The sequence below is a fragment of the Panthera leo genome, chromosome F2, assembly GCF_018350215.1.
Source record: "Panthera leo isolate Ple1 chromosome F2, P.leo_Ple1_pat1.1, whole genome shotgun sequence".
Lineage (NCBI taxonomy): Eukaryota > Metazoa > Chordata > Mammalia > Carnivora > Felidae > Panthera > Panthera leo.
This window is the reverse complement of record NC_056695.1, coordinates 41,696,140-41,718,563: the sequence shown is the minus strand read 5'-3', so window position 1 is coordinate 41,718,563 and position 22,424 is coordinate 41,696,140. Positions and strand designations below refer to the sequence as shown.

At 36.4% G+C, this 22,424-nt stretch overlaps 1 protein-coding gene across 7 annotated transcripts in view; it reads left to right on the top strand.

The window, feature by feature from the left end:
- PLEKHF2 (pleckstrin homology and FYVE domain containing 2) overlaps positions 1-21,956 on the top strand; it is a 68,591-nt gene extending 46,635 nt beyond the window's left edge. For 6 of the 7 annotated variants that reach the window (XM_042923179.1, XM_042923178.1, XM_042923177.1 and 3 more), the window contains one exon: positions 18,989-21,956. In XM_042923179.1, coding sequence (XP_042779113.1) covers positions 19,003-19,752 — 750 coding nt within the window. In that variant the 5' untranslated portion in view covers positions 18,989-19,002 and the 3' untranslated portion in view covers positions 19,753-21,956. Of the gene's footprint in view, positions 1-16,585; positions 18,638-18,988 lie in introns of those variants that run through there. The other variant, XM_042923180.1, reaches the window with a different exon arrangement.
- Positions 21,957-22,424: the final 468 nt, after the last annotated feature.

Genomic DNA, 22,424 nt, shown 5'->3' with positions numbered 1-22,424 from the left:
AATTCCAGGATCAAAGGGCATTGCTTTCTGAAGTATTTTATTATTATACATTACCATTAGTCCTCGATTTGTCCACATGTTTCACTGCTTATTGTGGCCTTTTGGCACAATAAGGTTATTTAGTCTGTGAGGCTTGTGAGACATGTGCAATTATGTTGAAAAGGTGCTCTGTGCTCTGTTTTCTCCCCTTCTCTTGCTTCCTCTCTAGGTGTTCCTGAGAGGTCAGTCCTTTGCACTCTTCTTTCTTCCAGAGTATCAGTCAGTATCTCTACATGAATGACTACTCCATCTTTTTAGTCCTGGAGCTCCCTGCTCATCCTAGCATTTCTGTTTGTCTGACAGATGTCTGTCTTGTGGATATGCTGAAGGTACTTCAAGATAAATATGTCCCAAACTGATTTCTTGTCCCTCCTGAAGCAAAACCAGCACCTGCCAGTGGCTTATGCTTAGACCTTTGAAGTCATCTTTCACTCACTTTTCATCCACATGTTCAGTTGGTCTCTAAATACTGTCCTCTATACCTCACTAATTCTCTCTTCCCCTTCTTATTTCTGCTGTTAATTATTGTGACTCAGGCTTTTGTTAATTTTCTGGGTTTTTGGGGTTTTTTGTTTGCCTTCAGTCTAGTTTCAGGAGTCTCTCCAGTCCATCCTGTGTACTGCTTTTGTATATGGATTGATATTTTCCTATTTGAAGGCCTTAATCTTCCTGTTGCCTGTATAATAAAGTCTAAACTGTTCAGTCTGATACTTACTTTTCTTTGCGGTTTGCTTTTCCCTATCTTACCAGATTTCTATTCAACCACTGTACTTTCTCCTGGCCCTACCCCCTCTAGCATGGACTCAACTGTTTCTTCTGTGGGGAAAATGTTTGTACATCATCGTCCCCCTTGTCTTCCTCTCTCCCTCTCCCCCAAATAGTTTGACCTACTATTGCATTAAGGCCCAGCTTGAATTTCTAGTCATTATAGAGTTGTTTCTAGATGTTTCCCCTGTCTACAGTTATCTCCCAACTAAACTTTTTGGCCCTGGGCTTTATCACTCTTAATTTTTTGAAAATATTTTTAGTTTGTTCTTCTCTGCTCCTTTATTTTTTTTTTTATAATGTTTAGTATTTATTTTTGAGAGAGAGACAGCATGAGCGGGGAAGGGCCACAGAGAGGGGGAGACACAGAATCTGAAGCAGACTCCCGGGTTCTGAACTGTCAGCACAGAGCCCAATGCAGGGCTTATACTCACAAGCCATGAGATCATGACCTGAGCCAAAGCCAGACATTTAACCGACCGAGCCACCCAGGTGCCCCTAGTTTTGAGTGCTTCTTTTATCACTACTTTGTACAAAGTAAGGGTCAATAAATGTTTGCTACTACTTCATGTTTATTGAAAGTTAATACTAGTTTTACCAGCTTCCTCGCTGCTTAGACCAAAAATCTGTGGAGTTAATTTCAGCTTTATTCTTCCATATCTAGTCAGTCATAGCAATCCTGGACCTGATCTCTATTCTTTCTTTTTCTGTTGCAAACTTCACTCTTATCAATTCTTACCAGACCACTCCTTCCAAAAGCTTCAGAAAAAACTGTGAGGAACAAAAACTCACCGTAGTCTTATTTTTTTCTCTCCCCATTTTTCTACTAAATGTCTCTGTCTAGCCTCGGCTGCAGATGTACGTGTGAATTTCTGTCTTATTTTATTTATAATGTTTATTTTTAAGAGAGAGACAGAGTGGAGCGGGGAAGGGGCAGAAAGAGGGGAAGATACAGAATCTGAAGCAGGCTCCAGGCTCCAGGCTGTCAGCACAGAGCCCGAAGTGGGGCTCAAACTCACGAACCGTGAGATCATGACCTGAGCTGAAGACAGACGCTCAACAAACTGAGCCACTCAGGCACCGCACATGTGACTTTTTTTTTTGAAACAGATATTTTCCTGTAGAGCTTTGTGCCTTTACCATTGTTTTACTTTCTGAGGTTCCACATATTGTTCACACCTATTTCAAGTGTTCAAATGCTACATTCTTTAAGCCATATCTTCACTCTTCCTTTTTTGCTTCCTTACCACTTTATTATTTTTATCACAGTATTTATCTTATTGTGCTTTTCATTAAAATTTTGTGGTAACGTGTCTTGATTCCCAGCATCTCATTCATTCTTTCCCTCTGACACAAAGCATAAAGCCTTGAATGTGGTGAGCAGATTATAACTGCTTTGAAAAATACTAAAGAAAATTTATTAGGGATGTGATGGAATAATCAACTCCACAGTAGCATTTTAGTTGAGCTTTACTAGCTTTGTTTTTCAATATTATACGGTGGGTTTTTTGTTGTTGTTTTCAGCAGTCAGCCCTGTACAGCTGCCCCTGTACAAATACTTTTTGAAATGATGCACTTTTTTATCTGAATTTTGTTGATGGTAAAAATATGCACACATCATCATTTTTTGTTTGCTAACTAAACAGCTGTGCTTCTTGGCAAGAGAAGAAATAATTTTTATATATTATCATGAGATTGAGATTTTTTTAAAACAGGATCTGCCATGCTCAATACTTAGAATTTATAATTAGATGCTAGCTGAATGGACCTGAACATTTGCTTGTAAATTTAAATTCTGTGGGTCTAGTGAAGCAGTTGATGTATAGGGTGTGGTTCCTGTTTTCTGTGAATATTAGTACAGATGTCAAAAATGAAGTCTTTGATTTTCTTTAAACTCTAGGTTGAGAAGCTTCTGCTTCTGCTGGTTATACTCACCTCAGTACAGATTGATGGCATATATATGCAAGCATTTTTGTGTTTTGGGGAATACAAAATTGTACGAAATAATATTCTTCTAGGAACCTCCAAATATTTTAGGGAAAAGTAGGTATATAAATCTTGATTCAAACCTTATAGAACATAAAGTGCCGTGAAGTGGTACAGATAAAATGATAGGAGAATTTAAAGATGAAACAATATCTCTGGGTGTGAAGCTACTGAGCTGACTACATCTTGAAGAATTGGTAAGATTTCAGAATGGCAAGGGAGAGGGGCACATATTGGGCTCAGAGGTAGGTGAGGAAGCCAGAGTATATTCTAGGAACAGGTGGTAATCTGGTTTGATTATAATAGAACATATAGAAAGAGGTAAAACTAGAAAAATAGACTGAGGACAAGCTTAGGCATGACTGATGGGCTTTGAATGCCAGGTTAAAGATTTTTGATTTGATTTGGTTGGCCAGGGAACCTTTGGTTTTTGAATAAGGAGTTAACCTGATTATAGTATAGTTAAAGAATATTAATCTTGCCTTGGGTTATATGGCTTAAATGCTAGTTAAAGTCTGGAGGTCTTGTTTAAAACCTGAGGTCCTTATTCTTCCCTCTATCTCCAACTTTTCTAAAGATCTTTTGTAACTCCCAGCGTCTTTATTCTGTTTTTCCAATTTTTTTAAAATTCTCAACTATGACTTAGTTCTTACACACCATGGTGAATTTCTCTACCAAGCCTAACCTGTTTGAAATTGCCTTTACTGACACCCTAAAGTAGTCACAGCTTTTACTTTTTACTCCCTTATAGTATTTGAATGATTACTTTTAGCATTTTAATACTTATTACCATATTTCAGTTCTTTTCCTCAGTGGCTTTCCCCAAATACATAATAAGGTTCACATAAGTTAAATATTTCTATAATGTTTATTTCTGAAGGTAACAATGTATATTAGAAAAAAATTGCATTTTTATAAAAACTAGCTGTGAGACCATGGGAAAATTGTTTAACTATACATGACTCTATTTTTTTGTAAAACGTATGTAATTACCACTTAACAAAATTTAGATCATTAAAACAGTAAAATGTGGAAATGCCTAACACTTGTATAGGTGTTGAGTACATGTTAATTTTTCTTTTTTCCTTTTCTGGCTAAGCCTGTAGAATAATGCATTTGAGTCTGCTCTTCAGTAATGGGCAGATTTGTGCCTAGAGGAGACTTCTTAAAAAATTACTGTGGCTTCTCTCTATATGTGGTTTAAAATTTTGGTTTCAGTTCCTCTCAACTCAGCTTTATATGAGTTTAAAATTAAAATACAAAAGCTTGTCCCTCTTTTTCTTATCTAAGAAATGTACTTTTTAAAAAATCATTACTAATTTCTGTAATATGTTGTGGAAGAGTATTCAAGATGCTGGCATAGGAACTCCCTCCTCCAATGGACACATCAAATCTACAGCTACCTATGGGACAGTTTCCTCTGAATAAAACTTGAAAACTAGCCAAACAACTCCTTCACAACAAACTGTTAAAAGGACCACATTGAGACAGGTAGAAAAGGCAGAGATACAATCTTGCCAAAAACTCCACCCTCATTGCGGGAACCCTCAGTTGGGATGGATCTCACAAATGGAGCTTCTCCCTGAGGAACCAGGGGGTTCTGCCCTGATAAAGTAATGATCATAAAGATGCTCACTGAACTTGGGAGAAGAATGAACCCAGTGAAGACTTCAGAGATAGAGAAGTAAGAAAGTACTAAACAAGTCACAGAACTGAAGAATACAATAAGTGGACTGAAAAATACTCTAGAGCTGTTCAGCAGCAGACTAGATGAAGCAGAAGAAGGGATCAGTAGTCTAGAAGTCAGGGGAGTGTATAACTCACCCCAACACAGCAGCAAAAAGAAAAAAGAATTCTAAAAAATGAAGATAGTTTAAATGACCTATTGGATAATATCAGGCAGAATAGCATTTGCATTATCAGGGTCCCAGAAGGAGAAGAAAGGAGAGAAAACTTATTTGAAGACCTAATGGCTGAAAACTTTCTTAACCTGGGAAGGAAACAGACATTCAGATCAGGGAAGCCCAGAGAGTTCCAAATGAGATGAACCCCAAAAGACCCACACCAAGACATTTTGTAATTAAAATGTTCGGGGTACCAGGGTGGCTCAGTTAGTTAAGCATCCGACTTCAGCTCAGGTCATGATCTCACTGTTCATTAGTTCAAGCCCCACATCAGGCTCTCTGCTATCAGCGTAGAGCCTGCTTCAAATCCTCTCCCCCTTTCTCTCTCTGCCCTTACCCCACTCAAGTGCACTCTCTCTCTCTCTCTCTCAAAAATAAGTATAAATTAATAAATAAGTAAAATGTAAAAAATTAGAGCACCTTAAAAGCAGCAAGAGAAAAAACAACTGGTAACAAAAGAAGGCACTGTCAGCGTACTTTTCAGTAGAAGCTTTGCACACCAGAGGGGAGTGTGGCACAGTGTATTGCAATGCTGAAAGGTAGTAGTAACTTTCAACGAAGAATGCTCTACCTGACAAGGTTATCATTCAGAATTGAAGGAGAGAGTTTTTCCAGATAAACAAAAGCCTGCTTCAGATTCTGTATCTCCCTCTCTCTCTCTGACCCTCCCCCATTCGTAGTCTCTCTCAAAAATAAAAACATTAAAAATTTTTTTTTAATAAAATAAAAGAACATCCTATCAAAGAATGAATTGGTTAACGAGGAAATTAAAAAGTACATGGAAGCCAATGAAAATGATAACATGACAGCCCAAAACTTGTGGGATGCAGCAAAAGCAGTCATAAGGGGGAAATATATGGCAATCCAGGCCTTCCTAAAGAAGAAAAAAGGTCTCAGATACACAATCTAACCTTACACCTCAAAGAGTTGGAAAAAGAACAGCAAATAATACCCCAAACCAGCAGAAGACAGGAAGTAATAAAGATTAGAGCAGAAATCAATGCTATCAAAATTTTTAAAAACCAGTAGAACAGATCAGTGAAACCAGAAGCTGGTTATTTGAAAGAATTCACAAAATTGATAAACCACTGGCCAGTTTGATCGAAAACAAAAAGGAAAGGACCCAAATAAAATCAAGAATGAAAGAGGAGAGATCACAACCAACACTGCAGAAATACAATAATAAGAGAATATTGTGAGCAACTATATGCCAATAAAATGGGCAATCTGGAAGAAATGGACAAATTCCTAGAAACATATAAACTACCAAAACTGAAACAGAAAGAAATAGAAAATTTGAACAGACCCATAACCAGTAAAGAAATCGAATCCATAATCAAAAATCTCCCAACCAACAAGAATCCAGGACTGGTTGGCTTCCCAGGGAAATTCTACCAAACATTTAAGGAAGAGTTAACACCTATTCTCTTGAAGGTATTCCAAAAAATAGAAATGGAAGGAAAACTTCCAAACTTGTTCTTTGAGGCCAACATTACCTTGATTCCAAAACCAGACAAAAACTCCACTACAAAGGAGAACTATAGACCAATTTCCCTGATGAACATGGATGCAGAAATTCTCAACAAGATGCTAGCCAACCAGATCCAATAATACTTTAAAAGAATTATTCACGATGATCAAGTGGGACTTACACTTGGGATTTAGGGCTGGTTCAGTATCCACAAATCAATCAATATGATACATTAATAAAAGAAAGGACAAGAACCACATGATCCTCTCAATAGATATAGAGAAAACATTTGACAAAATACAGCATCCTTTCATAATAAAAACCATCAAGAAAGTAGGGGTAGAAGATCATACCTCAAGGGGGCACCTGGGTGGCTCAGTCGGTTGAGCGTCCAACTTTGGCTCAGGTCATGATCTCGCAGTTTGTGAGTTTGAGCCCCACGTCGGGCTCTGTGCTGACATCTCAGAGCCTGGAGCCTGCTTCAGATTCTGTGTCTCCCTCTCTCTCTGCCCCTTCCCTGCTCACACTCTGTCTCTCCTTCAAAAATAAACATTAAAAAAAAAATTTAAGAAGATCATACCTCAAGATCATAAAAGCCATATGTGAAAGATCCACCACTAATATCATTCTCAGTGGGGAAAAACAGCTTCCCCCCCTAAGGTCAGGAACACGACAGGGATGTCCACTCTCATCACTGTTATTCAATATAATATTGGAAGTCCTAGCCTCAGCAGGCCGACAACACAAAGAAATAAAAGGCATCCCAGTTGGCAAGGAGGAAGTCAAACTTTCACTGTTCACAGGCAACATGATACTCTATATGGAAAATCCAAGATTCCACCAAAAAACTGCTAGAACTGATCCATGAATTCAGCAAAGTCGCAGGTTATAAAATCAATGCACAAAAATCGGTTACATTTCTATACACCAATAATGAAGCAGCAGAAAGTGAAATCAAGGAATCGATCCCATTTACATTTGCACCAAAACCCATAAAATAACTAGGAATAAACTTAGCCAAAGAGGTGAAAAAGCTACACATTGAAAACTATAGCAAGCTAGTTGAAAGAAGTTGAAGAAGACACCAAAAAATGAAAAAATATTCCATGCTCATGGATTGGAAGAGAAAATATTGTTAAAATGTCGGTACTCCTCAAAGCAATCTACATATTCAATGCAATTTCTATCAACACTGGAATTCTTCACAGAGTTAAAACAAACAGTCCTAAAATTTGTATGGAACTAGAAAAGACCCCAAATACCCAAAGCGATCCTGAAAACGAAAACGAAAGCTGGAAGCATCACAATTCTGGACTTCAAGTTGTATTACAAAGCTGTAATCATCAAGGCAGAATGGTACTGGCACAAAAATAGACACTTAGATCAGTGAAACAAAATAGAGAACGCAGAAATTGACCCACAAACATATGGCCAACTAATCTTTGACAAAACAGGAAAGAATATCCAGTGGAATAAAGACAGTTTCTTCTGCAAATTGTGTTGGGAAAACTGGACAGCAACATCAGAAGGATGAACCTGGACCACTTTCTTATACCATATGCAAAAATAAACTCAAAATGGAGGAAAGATGTAAATGTAAGACAGGAAGCCATCAGAATCCTAGAGGAGAAAGTAGGCAAAAACCTCTTTAACCTTGGCCACAGCAACTTCTTACTCAAAATGTCTCTGGAGGCAAGGGAAACAAAAGCAAAAATGAACTATTGGGACCTCATCAAGATAAAAAGCTTCTGCACGGTGAAGGAAGCAGTCAGCAAAAGTAAAAGTGATCCGACAGAATGGGAGAAGTTATTTGCAAATGACATATCGGACAAAGGGTTAGTATCCAAAAACTAAAGAACTTATCAAAGTCAACGCCTAAAAAACAATAATCCAGTGAAGAAATGGGCAAAAGACATGAATAGACACTTTTCCAAAGAAAACATCCAGATGACAGACAACATGAAAAATTCTCAACATCATCATCAGGGAAATACAAATCAAAACCACAATGAGGGGGCGCCTGGGTGGCTCAGCCAGTTAAGCGTCTGACTTAGGCTCAGGTCATGATCTCATGGTTCTTGGGTTCAAGCCCTGCGTTGGGCTGTGCTGACAGCTCAAAACCTGGAGCCTGCTTTGGATTTGGTGTCTTCCCCTCTCTCTGCCCCTCCCCTGCTCATGCTCTGTCTCTCAAAAATAAACATTAAAAGAATAATAAAAAACCACAATGAGATACCACATCACACCAGCCAGAATGACTAAAATCAACAACTCAGGCAATGACAGATATTGACAAGGATGCAGAGAAAGAGGAACCCTTTTGCACCATTGGTGGAAATGCAAACTGGTACAGCCACTCTGGAAAACCATATGGAGGTTCCTCAAAATTTAAAAATAGAACTACCTTACAAACCAGCAATTGCATTACTAGGTATTTGTCCAAAAGATACAGGTGTGCTGTTTCAAAGGGGCATATGCATCCCAATGTGTATAGTGGCACTATTGACAATAGCCCAAGTATGGAAAGATCCTAAATGTCCATTGACAGATAAATGGATAAAGAAGATGTGGTATATGTATGTATATATATATATATATATATACACATATATATATATACACATATATATATATATATATACACACATACATACATATACAATGGAGTATTATTCGGCAATCAAAAAGAATGAAATCTTGCCATTTGCAACAACGTGGATGGAACTGGAGTGTATTACGCTAAGTGAAATAAGTCAGAGAAAGACAAATATATGACTTCACTCGTGGAATTTAAACAGATGTGGAATTAAACATATGTGGATATAAAAATGAACATAAGGGAAGGAAAGCAAAAATAATATAAAAACAGGGAGGAGGACTAAACATAAGAGACTCTTAAATATAGAGAACAAACTGAGGATTACTGGAGGGGTTGTGGTGGGGATGGGCTAAATGGGCAAGGGGCATTAGGAAAGACACTTGCTGGGATGAGCACTGGGTGTTATACATAGGGGATGAATCACTGGATTCTACTCCTGAAATTATTATTGCACTATCTGCTAACTAACTTGGATATAAATTTAAAATGTGTGTGTGTGTGTGTGTGTGTGTGTGTGTGTGTGTGTGTGTGTGTGTGTAAAATGGTGTATGCCCCCACCCTAAGCAGTTAGGTAATTTTTATGAAATCTCTCATTTTAGTGCCTGAGCTGAGATTAGAATCCAGGTCTTTTGGTTCATAGTTTATTAGTTTTTCCAACTATAATGCACAGTTGAATATTGAAGTTCACTGATATCAGATGTCATGGGTATGTGTAAGAAATTAATTAGATGACTTTTTGTTTTAAACTCAACTGCAAAGATGAGATAGTAAGTTTTGATTTTCATTGAGAACTGGGCCATAGTACTGTGACTGTTGGGCTCTCTTCTCCATTGTAAGTAGTGTTCTCTTTTTTTTAGAAGAATTTTTGCCTCTTCTAGTGTTACGTTTTTAACAGGTGGTAGGCCTCCACTGAAGAGCATATTCAGAAACAAGATGTAACCAAAGACTAAGGTGGAGCTTGAACAATTGAAATGTAGTTCTTGTCTGCAGTTGTGAAGGAGATAACTTGAAGCTTTGGATTGTTTAATTTTTTTAATTGGTATGTAAATCTGGCTTTATGAAAGTTAAAAGGTTTTTTTTTTGTTTTTACCATTTTTTTGGTTTTTTTTTTTTGGTTTTTGTTTTTTATTCTTTTGCCTTAGTTCTTCCCTTTGTAATTATGAAATAGTGCTGCCAGACACTGTTTGCTGAAAAAGAAGACAAAGGGGAAATCATTTGGAAAACGGGGAATTTATAAATTTCTGTGAAATGGCTGGGCATGGGGGAGAAAAAACAGAAATACCAGTAGTTTTCTTATCAATAGTAGTAATAACAAATTAGAAAATACAATGGGGAAAAGATTAGATTCAAAATAGCAACAAAAAGCATGGAATACCTGGGAACCTACTAAAGAAATGTCTCTTGTTAGAAGAAACCTACAAAATTATTGGGCTACCAAGGAAGATTTGAAACCTTAGGAAAAGAGATTATCAACCTGGCTAGGAACAATAAAAACTTAGGATGTTGGGGTGTCTGGCTGGCTTGCTCAGTGGAGCATGTGACTCTTGATTTTGGGGTTGTGAATTTGAGCCCCATGTTGGGTGTAGAGATTGCTTAAAAATAAAATCTTAAAAAAGAAAAAGGAATATGGGAACTTACTCTAAATTAACATATGGTTGTAGCATGAAGTCCATAAAAATTTTAGTGGATTTTGTTCTTTAGTTATTGTAATTGAAAAATGGTCCTAAACCTTGGCTGCACATTAGAATTACCTGCAGGAGGGGCGCCTGGGTGGCTCAGTTGATTAAGCAGTTAGACGTCTGACTTCAGCTCAGGTCATGATCTCACGGTTGGTGGTTTGAGCCCCACATCCCCAGGCTGTGTGCTGACAGCTCAGAGCCTGAAGCCTGCTTTGTTTGGATTCTGTGATTCCCTCTCTCTCTCTGCCCCTCTACCACTCGTGTTCTCTCTCTCAAAAATAAATAAGCAGTAAAAAAAAATTTTTTAATAAAAATAAAAAATAAAGAGTTACCCAGGGAGCTTTTTAAAATATTCCAGTGTCCAGCCATACCTTTCATACCCCAGACCAATAAAATTAGAGTATTTTATTTTGGGGGAGGGACCTAGGAATCAGTATTTCTGTAACCCTTTGTATTTATCATTAGTCCATTGGCTTCCATTTTGGTTTTTGAGTTTCTATTTTAAGCAGTTCAATTATCATAGTAATTGATGTTTTGTAACCTTTATTTCTTAGAGATCTGCAAAACAAAAAAGAAAATTACTTAATAAAAAGTAGAATAAGGGGTGCCTGGGTGGCTCAATTGTTGAGCATCTGACTCTTGATTTCATCTCAGGGCATGGTCCCAGGATGGTGGTTCAAGCCCCATGTTGGGCTCCACATGCAGCCTGGAGCCTGCTTGCGATTCTTTTTCTCTATACGGGATCTTAATGATCTTGCTTTTCTGCATTTTGAAGCATTTAACTATTTTGGTGTCCTATCATACCTTTCAGTTTTATAATGGCCTTGCCGAAAGTACTGCATCATCTTTCAAAAAGATACAAAAACAGTGTGCAGATATTCATCCTTCTTATTCTTTTGTTTGTTTTAAGCCTACATTTAACATATTTGAGAATTTAGATTTTTCAATTTTTAATTTTCCATCTTTAACTGCAAAGAAAAAAATCAAAAGAGGTAGGCATTTCAGAACTAGTCAGAAGATGAGTGTAAAGAAACAGCAATACTTTAATAATATTGGCAAATCATTATAGTGAAGTCTCTGAGTGTTCAGGTGATTTTCTAGATGAGGTTTTTCCAACTCAGAATTAATAAATAAACAGTACTGAAGACAGAAATGAATATATTACAGGGGCACCTGGGTGGCTCAGTCAGTTAAGCCAACAACTTTGGGTCAGGTCATGATCTCAAGGTTCGTGGGTTTGAGCCCTGCCTCAAGCTCTGTGCTGATAGCCTAGAGTCTGCTTTGGATTCTGTCTCCCTCTCTCTCTGACCCTTTCCAGCTCACACTGTTTCTCTCTCTCTCTCTTTCTCTCTCTCTTTTTCCCCTCCCTCCCCCATCCCCTCCTCCCCCCTCTTCCCCCTCCCCCTCTCCTTCTCCCTCTCCCAAAAATAGTTTTCTAAATTTTTTACAAAAGAAATGAATATATTATAGACTCAGGTGTTATAACTTATGAGCAATTAGTTGCTTTTTTGGATATATATACCTTCAATAACAAATGTGGGATAAGAAATTTGCTGTTTAAATTCTTATAGTTTTTAAAATCTTTTTTTTTATTATTCCTTTATTCTTATTTCTATAAATTAGTCATAAAATGGCTTAAAATATAGTAAGAGGGGTATTTTAAACTTAGTAGATTGAGATGGTTGGTTTTTTCCGGTATATTGAAAGTCAGTGCTTTCCTGTGGTTCCAGTGTGCAGCTAAGGTTGGAAAGTACTCTCCTAGTAAATTTCACCTGGACAAATAAACAGAGGAGATTAGGTAAGACGTTTTTAAAAGGTTAAGTAATGAGGATAGCCTGGATTAGTCCTACCAGATGTATAGTAATCACACAAGAATTAGAAAACAGGATAATGGATTAGACCAAACAGCCCAGAAGCAGATGTTAGAATATATAAAAGTTCACTATAAAGAGGGTGTTGTAAATCAGTAGCTTAGATTAATAACCATTAATAAATGTTGCCACTTTTTGACTACTTGCTGAACATTTTATATGCATTATCATTTAATCCTCTTCCTGACAAAGCTGTTGCTATTATTATTCCCATTTACAAGTGAGGAAACCTGAGGTCACTTAGTATTTGGCCATTCTAAAGCAGTTAGCTAGCTCTTTTAGAATGCAAATGTTCAAAAAGAAAAAAGGAATTTTTACCTATGTCAGAATAAATTTCAGGTGGATAACAGAATTAAACATAAAGTTCATATCATAAACATAGATAATAAATACAGGTATCCCCCACTTTTTGAACTTTATGAAAGACCTACATTAGTACTTCTGTTCACTGGCTGAAAGAAACCCAAGGTGGATTTTTATTTTTACAAAAAAAGGTGAAACAAGTGAAAATAGTGTTTGCTTTGTGGCACCTGGCTGGCTCAGTCAGTAGAGCATGCATCTCTCTCTCTCTCTCTCTCTTTTTTTTTTTAACTAGGCTCCATACCCAACATGGGACTTAAATTCATGAACCCAGGATCAAGAGTTGCATGCTCTACCGACTGAGCCAGCCAGGCACCCCAAGCATGCAACCGTTGATCTCCAGGTTGTGAGGTTGAGCCCCACATTGGGTGTAAAGATTCCTTAAAAATTAAAATAAATAAATAAATAAGTAAGTAAATAAATAGGGGCACCTGGGTGGCTGAGTTGGTTAAGTGGCTTGGGCCGTGATCTCACAGTTTGTGGGTTCAAGCCCTGCATTGGGCTCTCTGCTGTCATTGCAGAGCCCACTTTGTATCCTCTGTTCCCCTTTTTCTCTATACCTCCCCCCTCTCAAAAATAAACATTTAGAATAGAGAAAGAGAAAGAAGAGAAAAAGGAGAAAAATGAGAAAAGAAAGAAAATAGTATTTGTTTTGCAGTGAGCCATCATAGAGTTAGTACATACCCCGAGCAGTGACAGTGGCACCACCAAGCTCCTCTCCTGGAGTTCAGCATCTCTGCATCAAGCCACATAGTTTTGAACTGTGTCTTAGATAATGCATCTGTGTTTTATCTTGATTTATTTTTGTGTATACATTAGCAAGATTTGTCCTAAGGTATCAGAAAAGCCTAAAAGTGGGGGATTTTTTTGGTCTGGGAACACCCAAAAATGTTTCCATATAAATTAATGGGAATTGCTTTTTTGCTTTTAGCCTTTTCGTTTTACAGAAGGTTTCCTGGGAAGGCTCTACTTTCTAATAGTAGATGAAACCTGTAGGTGCACCTGATATCTGGATAAGGAGAGCTTAGGAGTAATGGAAGACAGATCACAAAGGGAAATGTCTAAGTTTAAGAAATAAAACTGCCTCTGTGTCAACCACCATAAAATACAGTTTAATATACTAGGAAAAGCAAAGAAATAAATGGGTTAATAGCCTTTATGTGTGAAACACTCATACAAATTAATAATTCCTAAATATACAAGCTTAGAAATACAGGTGGTTAATAAACACTTTAGAAAGTGGTTGGCTTCACTAGGTAGCTGTGAAATAAAACACTGAATTAAATTAAAAGTAAAAGATGGGATTTGAAGAGGGCATTTGTTGGGATGAGCACTGGGTGTTGTATGTAAGCGATAAATCATGGGAATCTACCCCCAAAACCAAGAGCACACTGTATACACTGTATGTTAGACAACTTGACAATAAATTATACTAAAAAAAAAAAAGTAGTATATTATTTTTTGTCTCAGGACCTTTGCCCGTAGTATTAGGTCCTTTGCATGGCTGACCTCCCTATCCTTTAAGACTCAGTGTGTTGCACCATCTCAGTGAACCCTTTTTGAATTACTTAGTAAATGAGTTTTTCCCTGTATCTTGACACCCTGCTGATTTCCTTCATTGCACTTCACCTTTCAGAATCGTTTACTGCCTTTCTCCTTCAGTAGACTGCTCTGAGAGGAGAATAAGAATGCCATCTAAAAAGTGTTCAATAAATGTTAAATAAAAAAGTAAATGAAAGTAATAGAGTGACATGCCATTTTTGGTATCTAGTTTGCTGACATTTTTGAGGAAAAATATGTGAGACAAGATTAGGTATGTACAGTCATTGTGCTGCTTGGTAAATTGGTGTTACCTCTCAGAAGGGAAATTTTGTAAAAGGTAACAGCCTTAAATATTCGTGCCTTTTGACCAAGTAATTTTATTTCTTGGAAACTGTTCTAAAGAAATCATCTCTGCCAGAGGATGGGGAAGCTTTCTTCCTAACTCTTCGTATAGTCAGTGGTATTCCTTCCTAAGAAAAGTAGATAAAAATTTAATTAGGCCATGTCTTAGAGTTGTCTTCTCCTTTTTCTGTGCCCCTCATTGAGTAAGTTATGCAAAGGACTCCTTCCTTGGCTGGCTGAGTAATCTTACATTCTATATTCTCACAAAAGTCTTTAAGAGTTCTTACTGCTTGAGGCACCTCACTGTGCTCTTGGTAAATTTGAATTTGGGCTTTGGGGGAAGGCAGAGGCCCTGTTTAGGCCCTGAGTGAAAGGGTAGTACCCTAATCCAGTTTACCAAAGAACCTTGCTTTGGGGTATCTAGCAGTAATCCAGCTAAAAGTGGTACTTTGATTTTGCTTTTGGTGACTTCCCCCTATTCTCCCATCCCTCTATGTGCTGTCCCTGCTGGACACCCAACTATTTCTGTTATGTGTGTGTGCTTGCGCGCACAGGGCATTTGTGTATTCCTGGGTTTTTTAGCTCAGTGCTTCCCTTCTTCATGTCCTTCTTCATGTCCATACAGAAATATTTTAGGACCAACAGGGATAATGGAGAGGTCTTTATGCTCATTGTTGTTCAAATATAGGTCACAATCCATTAGTGAAATCAATCAAGTGGGCCTGCAACTATCATTAAAATAAATGAAGATAACAGAATACATTATTTATAGTTGGAAGAATTATGAGTATGTATTTGTAATCCTGCAGTATGAAATGTATTTTTTATGTGGGTCACTGTCAAACTTTGAAAGCTATTTGTTCTAGCCAAATATCAATTAATGATGCCCAAACATCTCTTTTGTTTCTTCATTCTTAAATGGGGCAAGATTTATGAACAGAGATTCAGGCTTAAAATTGTAAAATTTGAAGAATGATCCATTCAGGAGACTGGCTAAATAAAGCATGATGACTTGTCCTTTCAGGTTATTTTTTCTCAAGTTGGTATTCTTTTCTTTCTTTTTTTTAGGGTTTGCAGTGAAGGTCCAAAGGTTAGCAATAGCTTTCTTAATTCTTGTAGAATCAATGGAGCCTTAAGGAATAATTAGTGTACCATAATATACTGGTAACAGCACAGAGGAATCACATTGGAGCCCCAGTTCTGTGACAGCCTTGGACAGCGTTCCTAACTCCTTTATATCTGTTTACCCATCTATAAAATGGAGCTAATAGTGCATTTCTATTGTAAGGTTGCCCTGAGTAGGATATACAGTAATGCATGCAATGCTCAGCTGGGTGCTTGGACTCCCAATGAGTAGAATAACTTCCAGGCTGTTTTGCCTTGGACATTATTGAATGTCTGTCTTTGTGCCTTAGTTTCTCCTTCAGCTCACATTTCAGCAAATATTATTAGATGCTTCTTTGGAAGATGTAAAAACTTGTTTAATTACTTCACAGGAATTTGAGACCATTAAAGTCAGAAAATAATGAATGTAAAAAGTATTGCACAAATTTGGATGGTATTAATTCCAGTAGTAGCAATAATAGGAAACCTGTTTGCACTGCATTTGAGCTGATTAATATCTGTATGTCCAAAGAAGTAAAATCTGCCGTTGATTTAGATGGAAATAAATAGATACTTTCAGTTCTCTAAAGCACCAATCTCTTCTGCCTTAGGACCTTCAGTTACTTCTTTTGCTTGAAATATACTTCTCTGTCTCCACGCCTCATGTCTGTGTATCTAGTTCCTCCTTATCAGCTGAAAGAATACCACTTTAGAAAGGCCTTCCCTGACCATCTAGTCTGAGTAGCTTCTTAGTTCTTTTTTTCAAAAATCACTTTAAGGGGTGCCTGGGTGGCTCAGCCCGTTAAGCATCCGACTTCAGCTCAGGTCATGATCTCATGGTTGGTGAGTTCGAGCCCTGCATTGGGCTCTCTGCTGACAGCATGGAGACTGGAGCCTGCTTTGTCTCCCTCTCTCTTTTACCCTTCCCTGCTCACGCTGTCTTTGTCTCTCTCAAAAATAAACATTTTTTAAAAAATCACTTTAAAAAATCAGTACATTAATTTACAACTTGGTTCTCGATTTTGTTTTCTGTTTCCCTTCTCACCAGCTAGGATGTAAGCCTTGAGCAAGGACATTGCATGTGTTGTATATTATTTTTTCTCCTGCACCTAGATTAGTGATTAACAAAATAAATACTTGTTGAATGTTTAAAGATAGTGTAAAGTATGAAAATTATCTATAATTGTACTTCTTAGAGATAAGTAACCATTGTTGACATTACATAGTTTTCTAGTTTTATTTTCTATGTGTGTGCTTACATATTTATAAGTGCCTATGATTATATGTTAAACCATATTTCACTGTGTGTAAAGATGAACATGTTTTACTGATGTCTCAATTTGGGGTGTCATGTAATCAGGGGCATGCCATGATGTAATTGTCAGCATTTTTCATTTTCAGTGGCACATAAAATGAGGATGTGTCTTATAGTATCTTAGATTTGATGAAACACAGTATATATTTGAAACAAATGAGATTATGACATTCAACTCTTTCCCCACCTAAATATCTTGAGCATTTTCCCATATCACTATGTTTAGACCTATCTCATTATTAACATATACTTAGCATATTATTATGAGTGTATCATAAATTGTTCAGCCAGTTTCTCTTGTGGACATTTGGAGCTTCTCCAACTTTTTTGTGTGTGTTACAAACAGTGCTATGTTGGATATACTTGCACATATGTTTATGCACTCGACTGGAATTTCTTTTGATAAAATACTTAGATCAGTGAGTATACATATTTTCTGTAGTGTACAAGAGTGCCTGTTTCCCTGTATCCTCAGTAGTACTTCATCTTAGGAAATTTAAAAAATTTGTGTTAATCGGATTAGTAAAAAATATCCTAATGTTGTATATCATTGAATTATGAATGAGATTGAGACTCTTTTAGTGTTAATGAGGTGTTTTTATTTCCTCTCCTGTGACGCACTGTGCATAGAACAGTAAACCTTTAATTGGTTGGCACATTTGCTGCAATTAGAAAAAGAAGTCATCACAGTTTGGAGCCATGCATTATCATATAAATTCTTTGGAACAACTTTAAGGGCAGAGCCTACCCTTGTGGAGGGCAAGAGAGCTTTATAAGGACCCAAGATTGGAGGAGAGACAAATTCAGGAATAATCAGAATCTTTGTAATGGAGACCAAAAAGGGGTACAGTGTCATCAATTTATGAACTGAATACTGGAATTTAGACTGTGTTCTTCATCTTTAAACTTTAAATGCTCCTCTTTAATATGACTTGGTTGTGGTAGTATTAGGTTAGTAAGTTTGAAATAGGGCACAACTCAAGGACTTGAATGAAGTCAATATTGGATCTAGAGATTAAATCTATGGTCATTTAAGATTAGATTAATATGAAATGCCAAAATGTTCTTGTCAACATTTTTGAGCACCTTTGCTGTGCTGGAGGGTGTCATTTTCGGAGATAAAGATCAGATAGCCTCTGTCTTTTAGGTTCCATTGCAGCCTTGAAGGAGACAGATTTCATCCTTTGGTAAGAATGAAACCAAAAGGTACATGGAATGTAAAGAGCATAGAGGAATGTATTTAGTCTAATAGAGTTTAAGGGAGACTTCTGAATTAGATATAACCTAAACTGAGTCTTGAAGGATCAGTAAGAGTTAGGTGTGAGTAGTAAGTATTAAAGGATATACGACAGCATAAGAGAAGGTACATGTGATGAAATGGACTGTAAATAGTAGGATATTAGAACAAGTTTGAGGTGAAGAGTGACTTCTGATGAGTCTAAGAGGGTAAGCAAGAACTAGATAATGAACAGCCTTGTATGCCATGCTAAAAATTCTGCATTTTGTAGATCAAAGGGAGTTCTTTTGAATAATGACATGGTGAGATTTGCATTTGAGAAATCACTGCCTGAAGATTGATTTATGGGGCAAGACCAAAGGCAAGGAGACACGTCAGGAGACAGTCTGGTAATCCAGATGAGAGGAATAAGGCCTTAGCTCAATGGTAATAGCTTAATTAATTTCTCTTATTCAGAACCCCTCTGAGATTAAATTTCATGGGACTGGGATTATTATTTTGCAGAGAGGACTTCTATTTATCATCCAGTTGCTTATTCCTTTATGTCTGTAAGAAGTTTATGCTTTTCATAAGTACCTAATTCAGTAGTATAGTGCTATGTTGAGATGGTTAATCTTTTTTGTATGCTTTGTAATTTTCTTAGAGGGAAACAATTTTGTTGGAGTATTTTGCCTATAAGTAAAAGTATGGATTTGTTAAATTTAGGTTATATAATCTTTTAACTTACATAAATTTCCAATTTCTATGTGCTAATTTCTTCTTCTTTTTTTCCCAAAGGCTACTAGCAGAAGATGGTGGATCGCTTGGCAAACAGCGAAGCAAATACTAGACGTATAAATATAGTAGAAAACTGTTTTGGAGCAGCTGGTCAACCCTTAACTATACCAGGAAGGGTTCTTATTGGAGAAGGAGTATTGACTAAGTTGTGCAGAAAAAAGCCCAAAGCAAGGCAGTTTTTCTTATTTAATGATATTCTTGTATATGGCAATATTGTCATCCAGAAGAAAAAATATAACAAACAACATATTATTCCCCTGGAAAATGTCACTATTGATTCCATCAAAGATGAGGGAGACTTAAGGAATGGATGGCTTATCAAGACACCAACTAAATCATTTGCAGTTTATGCTGCCACTGCCACTGAGAAATCAGAATGGATGAATCACATAAATAAATGTGTTACTGACTTACTCTCCAAAAGTGGGAAGACACCCAGTAATGAACATGCTGCTGTCTGGGTTCCTGACTCTGAGGCAACTGTATGTATGCGTTGTCAGAAAGCAAAATTCACACCTGTTAATCGTCGTCACCATTGCCGCAAATGTGGTTTTGTTGTCTGTGGGCCCTGCTCTGAAAAGAGATTTCTTCTTCCAAGCCAGTCCTCTAAGCCTGTGCGGATTTGTGACTTCTGCTATGACCTGCTTTCCACCGGGGACATGGCCACGTGCCAGCCTACTAGATCAGACTCTTACAGTCAATCATTGAAGTCTCCTTTAAATGATGTATCTGATGATGATGATGATGATGATAGTAGTGACTAAGGACATATTTTGAAATATTTAATTGGGTGTGACTACCTGAGAAATCAGCTCTGGGGGAACATAGAATTCTGAGCTTTCTCTCAGTTTTGCTCTAGCCGTGAATTTGCCTGAGAATCTTTTAACCTATGTGCCTCGATATATTCTATAGACAATAGGTCCTGTCATTTTGTCCCCCCACCCCCACCCAACTCCCCGCTCTTCTACAGGGATAGACTTTTGCAAATCTACCAGATAAATTTTTGGTTTCTTATTCTTGTTTAATTTTAGATTATTTTGTTGGAAGGTTGAGAAAAGATTTTTTTTTAACAGATCATGTATTACATTGATGTTTACTATATGTTCTGTTATATGGAAATACCAAAAGCAAAAAATGATGGAAAAAGTTGTATAACGCAGTTAGCTAATATTATTAGCTTTTTTCCTAACCATTCTATGTAATGGTTAAGACACCAGTAACAAAAAAACGTGATTTGAAAATACTTTGTTCGGCTTTTTCATATACCAAGTGGTGCCTTATCATAATAGCACTGTTACATGAAATAAGCCCCTACCTTCTCACTTTTAGTTTGTTTTGAAAATACACTGGTGCTCTTTGAGGTGATAAAATGAGCGTTTATGAATGGGTATACTTACAAAATACTTCTCATCTGCAAGCTACAAATAACTAAATTTAGAGCTTCTTCATTTTATATGAATATTTTTCCATAAAATAGTTGTGATTATATTTTTATGTTTTATAGGTACCAAATTGTCAAATATATATTTTAAATTAATAGGTTGTCATTCTTAGGGATTTGATTTGAAATTTATCAAATACAGAATTGTCACACTGCATTAGTTTCTACTTTTAGTAAAGCATATTTGTAGGTATAAATTCATCTGCTTTAACATTATTTCTAGAATGAAAAATCTTACAAAACTTTTGAAATTAAACAATCTCTTTAAAAAAAAAAAAAAATCCCACGATAGAGCATAGATCTACTTGGGCTGAAGACTTGGAAGAAATAATGTGTAAGAATGATGAAGACGGACCAGTTAAGTTTGACTAGACTTATATTGGTGGAAGTATTGTCTATTTCAGTGTGAAACTATCTTGAATTTGCAAATATAGTGTTATATTTTATAAAGTTTTGTAAAGTCCCAAATGATACTTCTATTTTTGTAAAACAATTATATGTTAATCTGTTTCTGAAATCATTTTGCAATCTATAGAAATAGAGTAGCAATTGATCTTTCTAAATTGTAAACTTTATTGAGTCAGCCTAGATTGCTTTTGAGAATTAGTAATTTTTCACTTTTTGCTTTTGAGGCAGCCATTTAGGTTGAAAGTATATTTATCATATAAAACTTGATGCATTTTGCACTATTCTCTCCATTTGTATGCTGCAAATAACTACAGTCTTTCAAATATGAAAAAATCAGCCTAAAGTTTATTTTAAATTCCAAACTTCTGTGTTTTTAAATATTTAAATCTGGATATATTGCAGATGTCATGACTGTTTGATTCAGTAATATGACAGAGAATTTTTGGGTTTGGTTAAGGCACTAACTTTACTGTTAGATTGTGAAAGCATCTGAGATACATAGATTTCCCTGTAGGAAATGTGAAACAAAGCCACAACAGGTTTTTTTGTTTGTTTTAATATCATATGGACATTTGTTTCCAAGCAATATATACAGTATAATTGCAGTATAATTAATCAACATATCTCAAAAAGACCATGAAGCCTGAGAAGTGCTAATGGAGACTTTCTGGTACATAGCAACCCAGCAAATTCAAGAACCAAGGGGAAATCTGGGATGACATTTGCATTGTCAACCTCTGTTGACTGTTCTTACAATAAAAAATATTTTACAACTTAACTCTCTGTTTCTTGCATACTGTGACTTGAAGATTTTTCTCCCTTTCTAAGGTAATGAAGATATTCTGCATATTTTACCTCTTTCAGTAGCTGGGGGTACCTTTTATGTGCCAGGCATTGTTCTAAGCACTAGGGACAGAGCAGTAAACAGAATTTCCCTCCTTTTAATAGAGTTTACATGCAAAATGGAATCCAAGATGTATTTTCTTCCAGAATTTGTTCTGTAATGTTTAAAGCTTCTGTAAATCTTTGGTGCCTATTTCTCATGCCATTCCTCTTGAATAAAATTTACTTGGACTGTACCTGCAGTACATTAACCAAATTGGTAACTTTTGATGTAAAGGAAACAAGATTCCATAGATGCCAACCAAAAATATTAAATTGAATACACCTTATTACAGTACATAAAATGTCCATAGTTAAAGTCATTTTGTTTCTATATCTTTATTACCTTCATGCTGAAATTCTTATGTTCAATTATAATATTGAATTGTAATATTCAATTATAAGTATTCAATTGTATACCTAATGATTCTTGAAAGATTCTAGTACTTTAGCCACACTCTTTTCTCTCAGATAGGCTAATTTTGTTCTCAAATACTTTGTATCTTTAAAGCGTATAATAGCAATGATTTGCACATCCACACGTATTAGATTGCTATACATTTTACAAGATAAATAAAACTTAAGAGTGAAGTGTAGGATTAAAATGCATGAAATTTATTGATGGTAATTTTAAGGCTTTATTTCTTATTTTATTTATTTTTATTTTTATTTTTAGAGTGTGCGCCAGCAGAGGAGAGGAGCAGA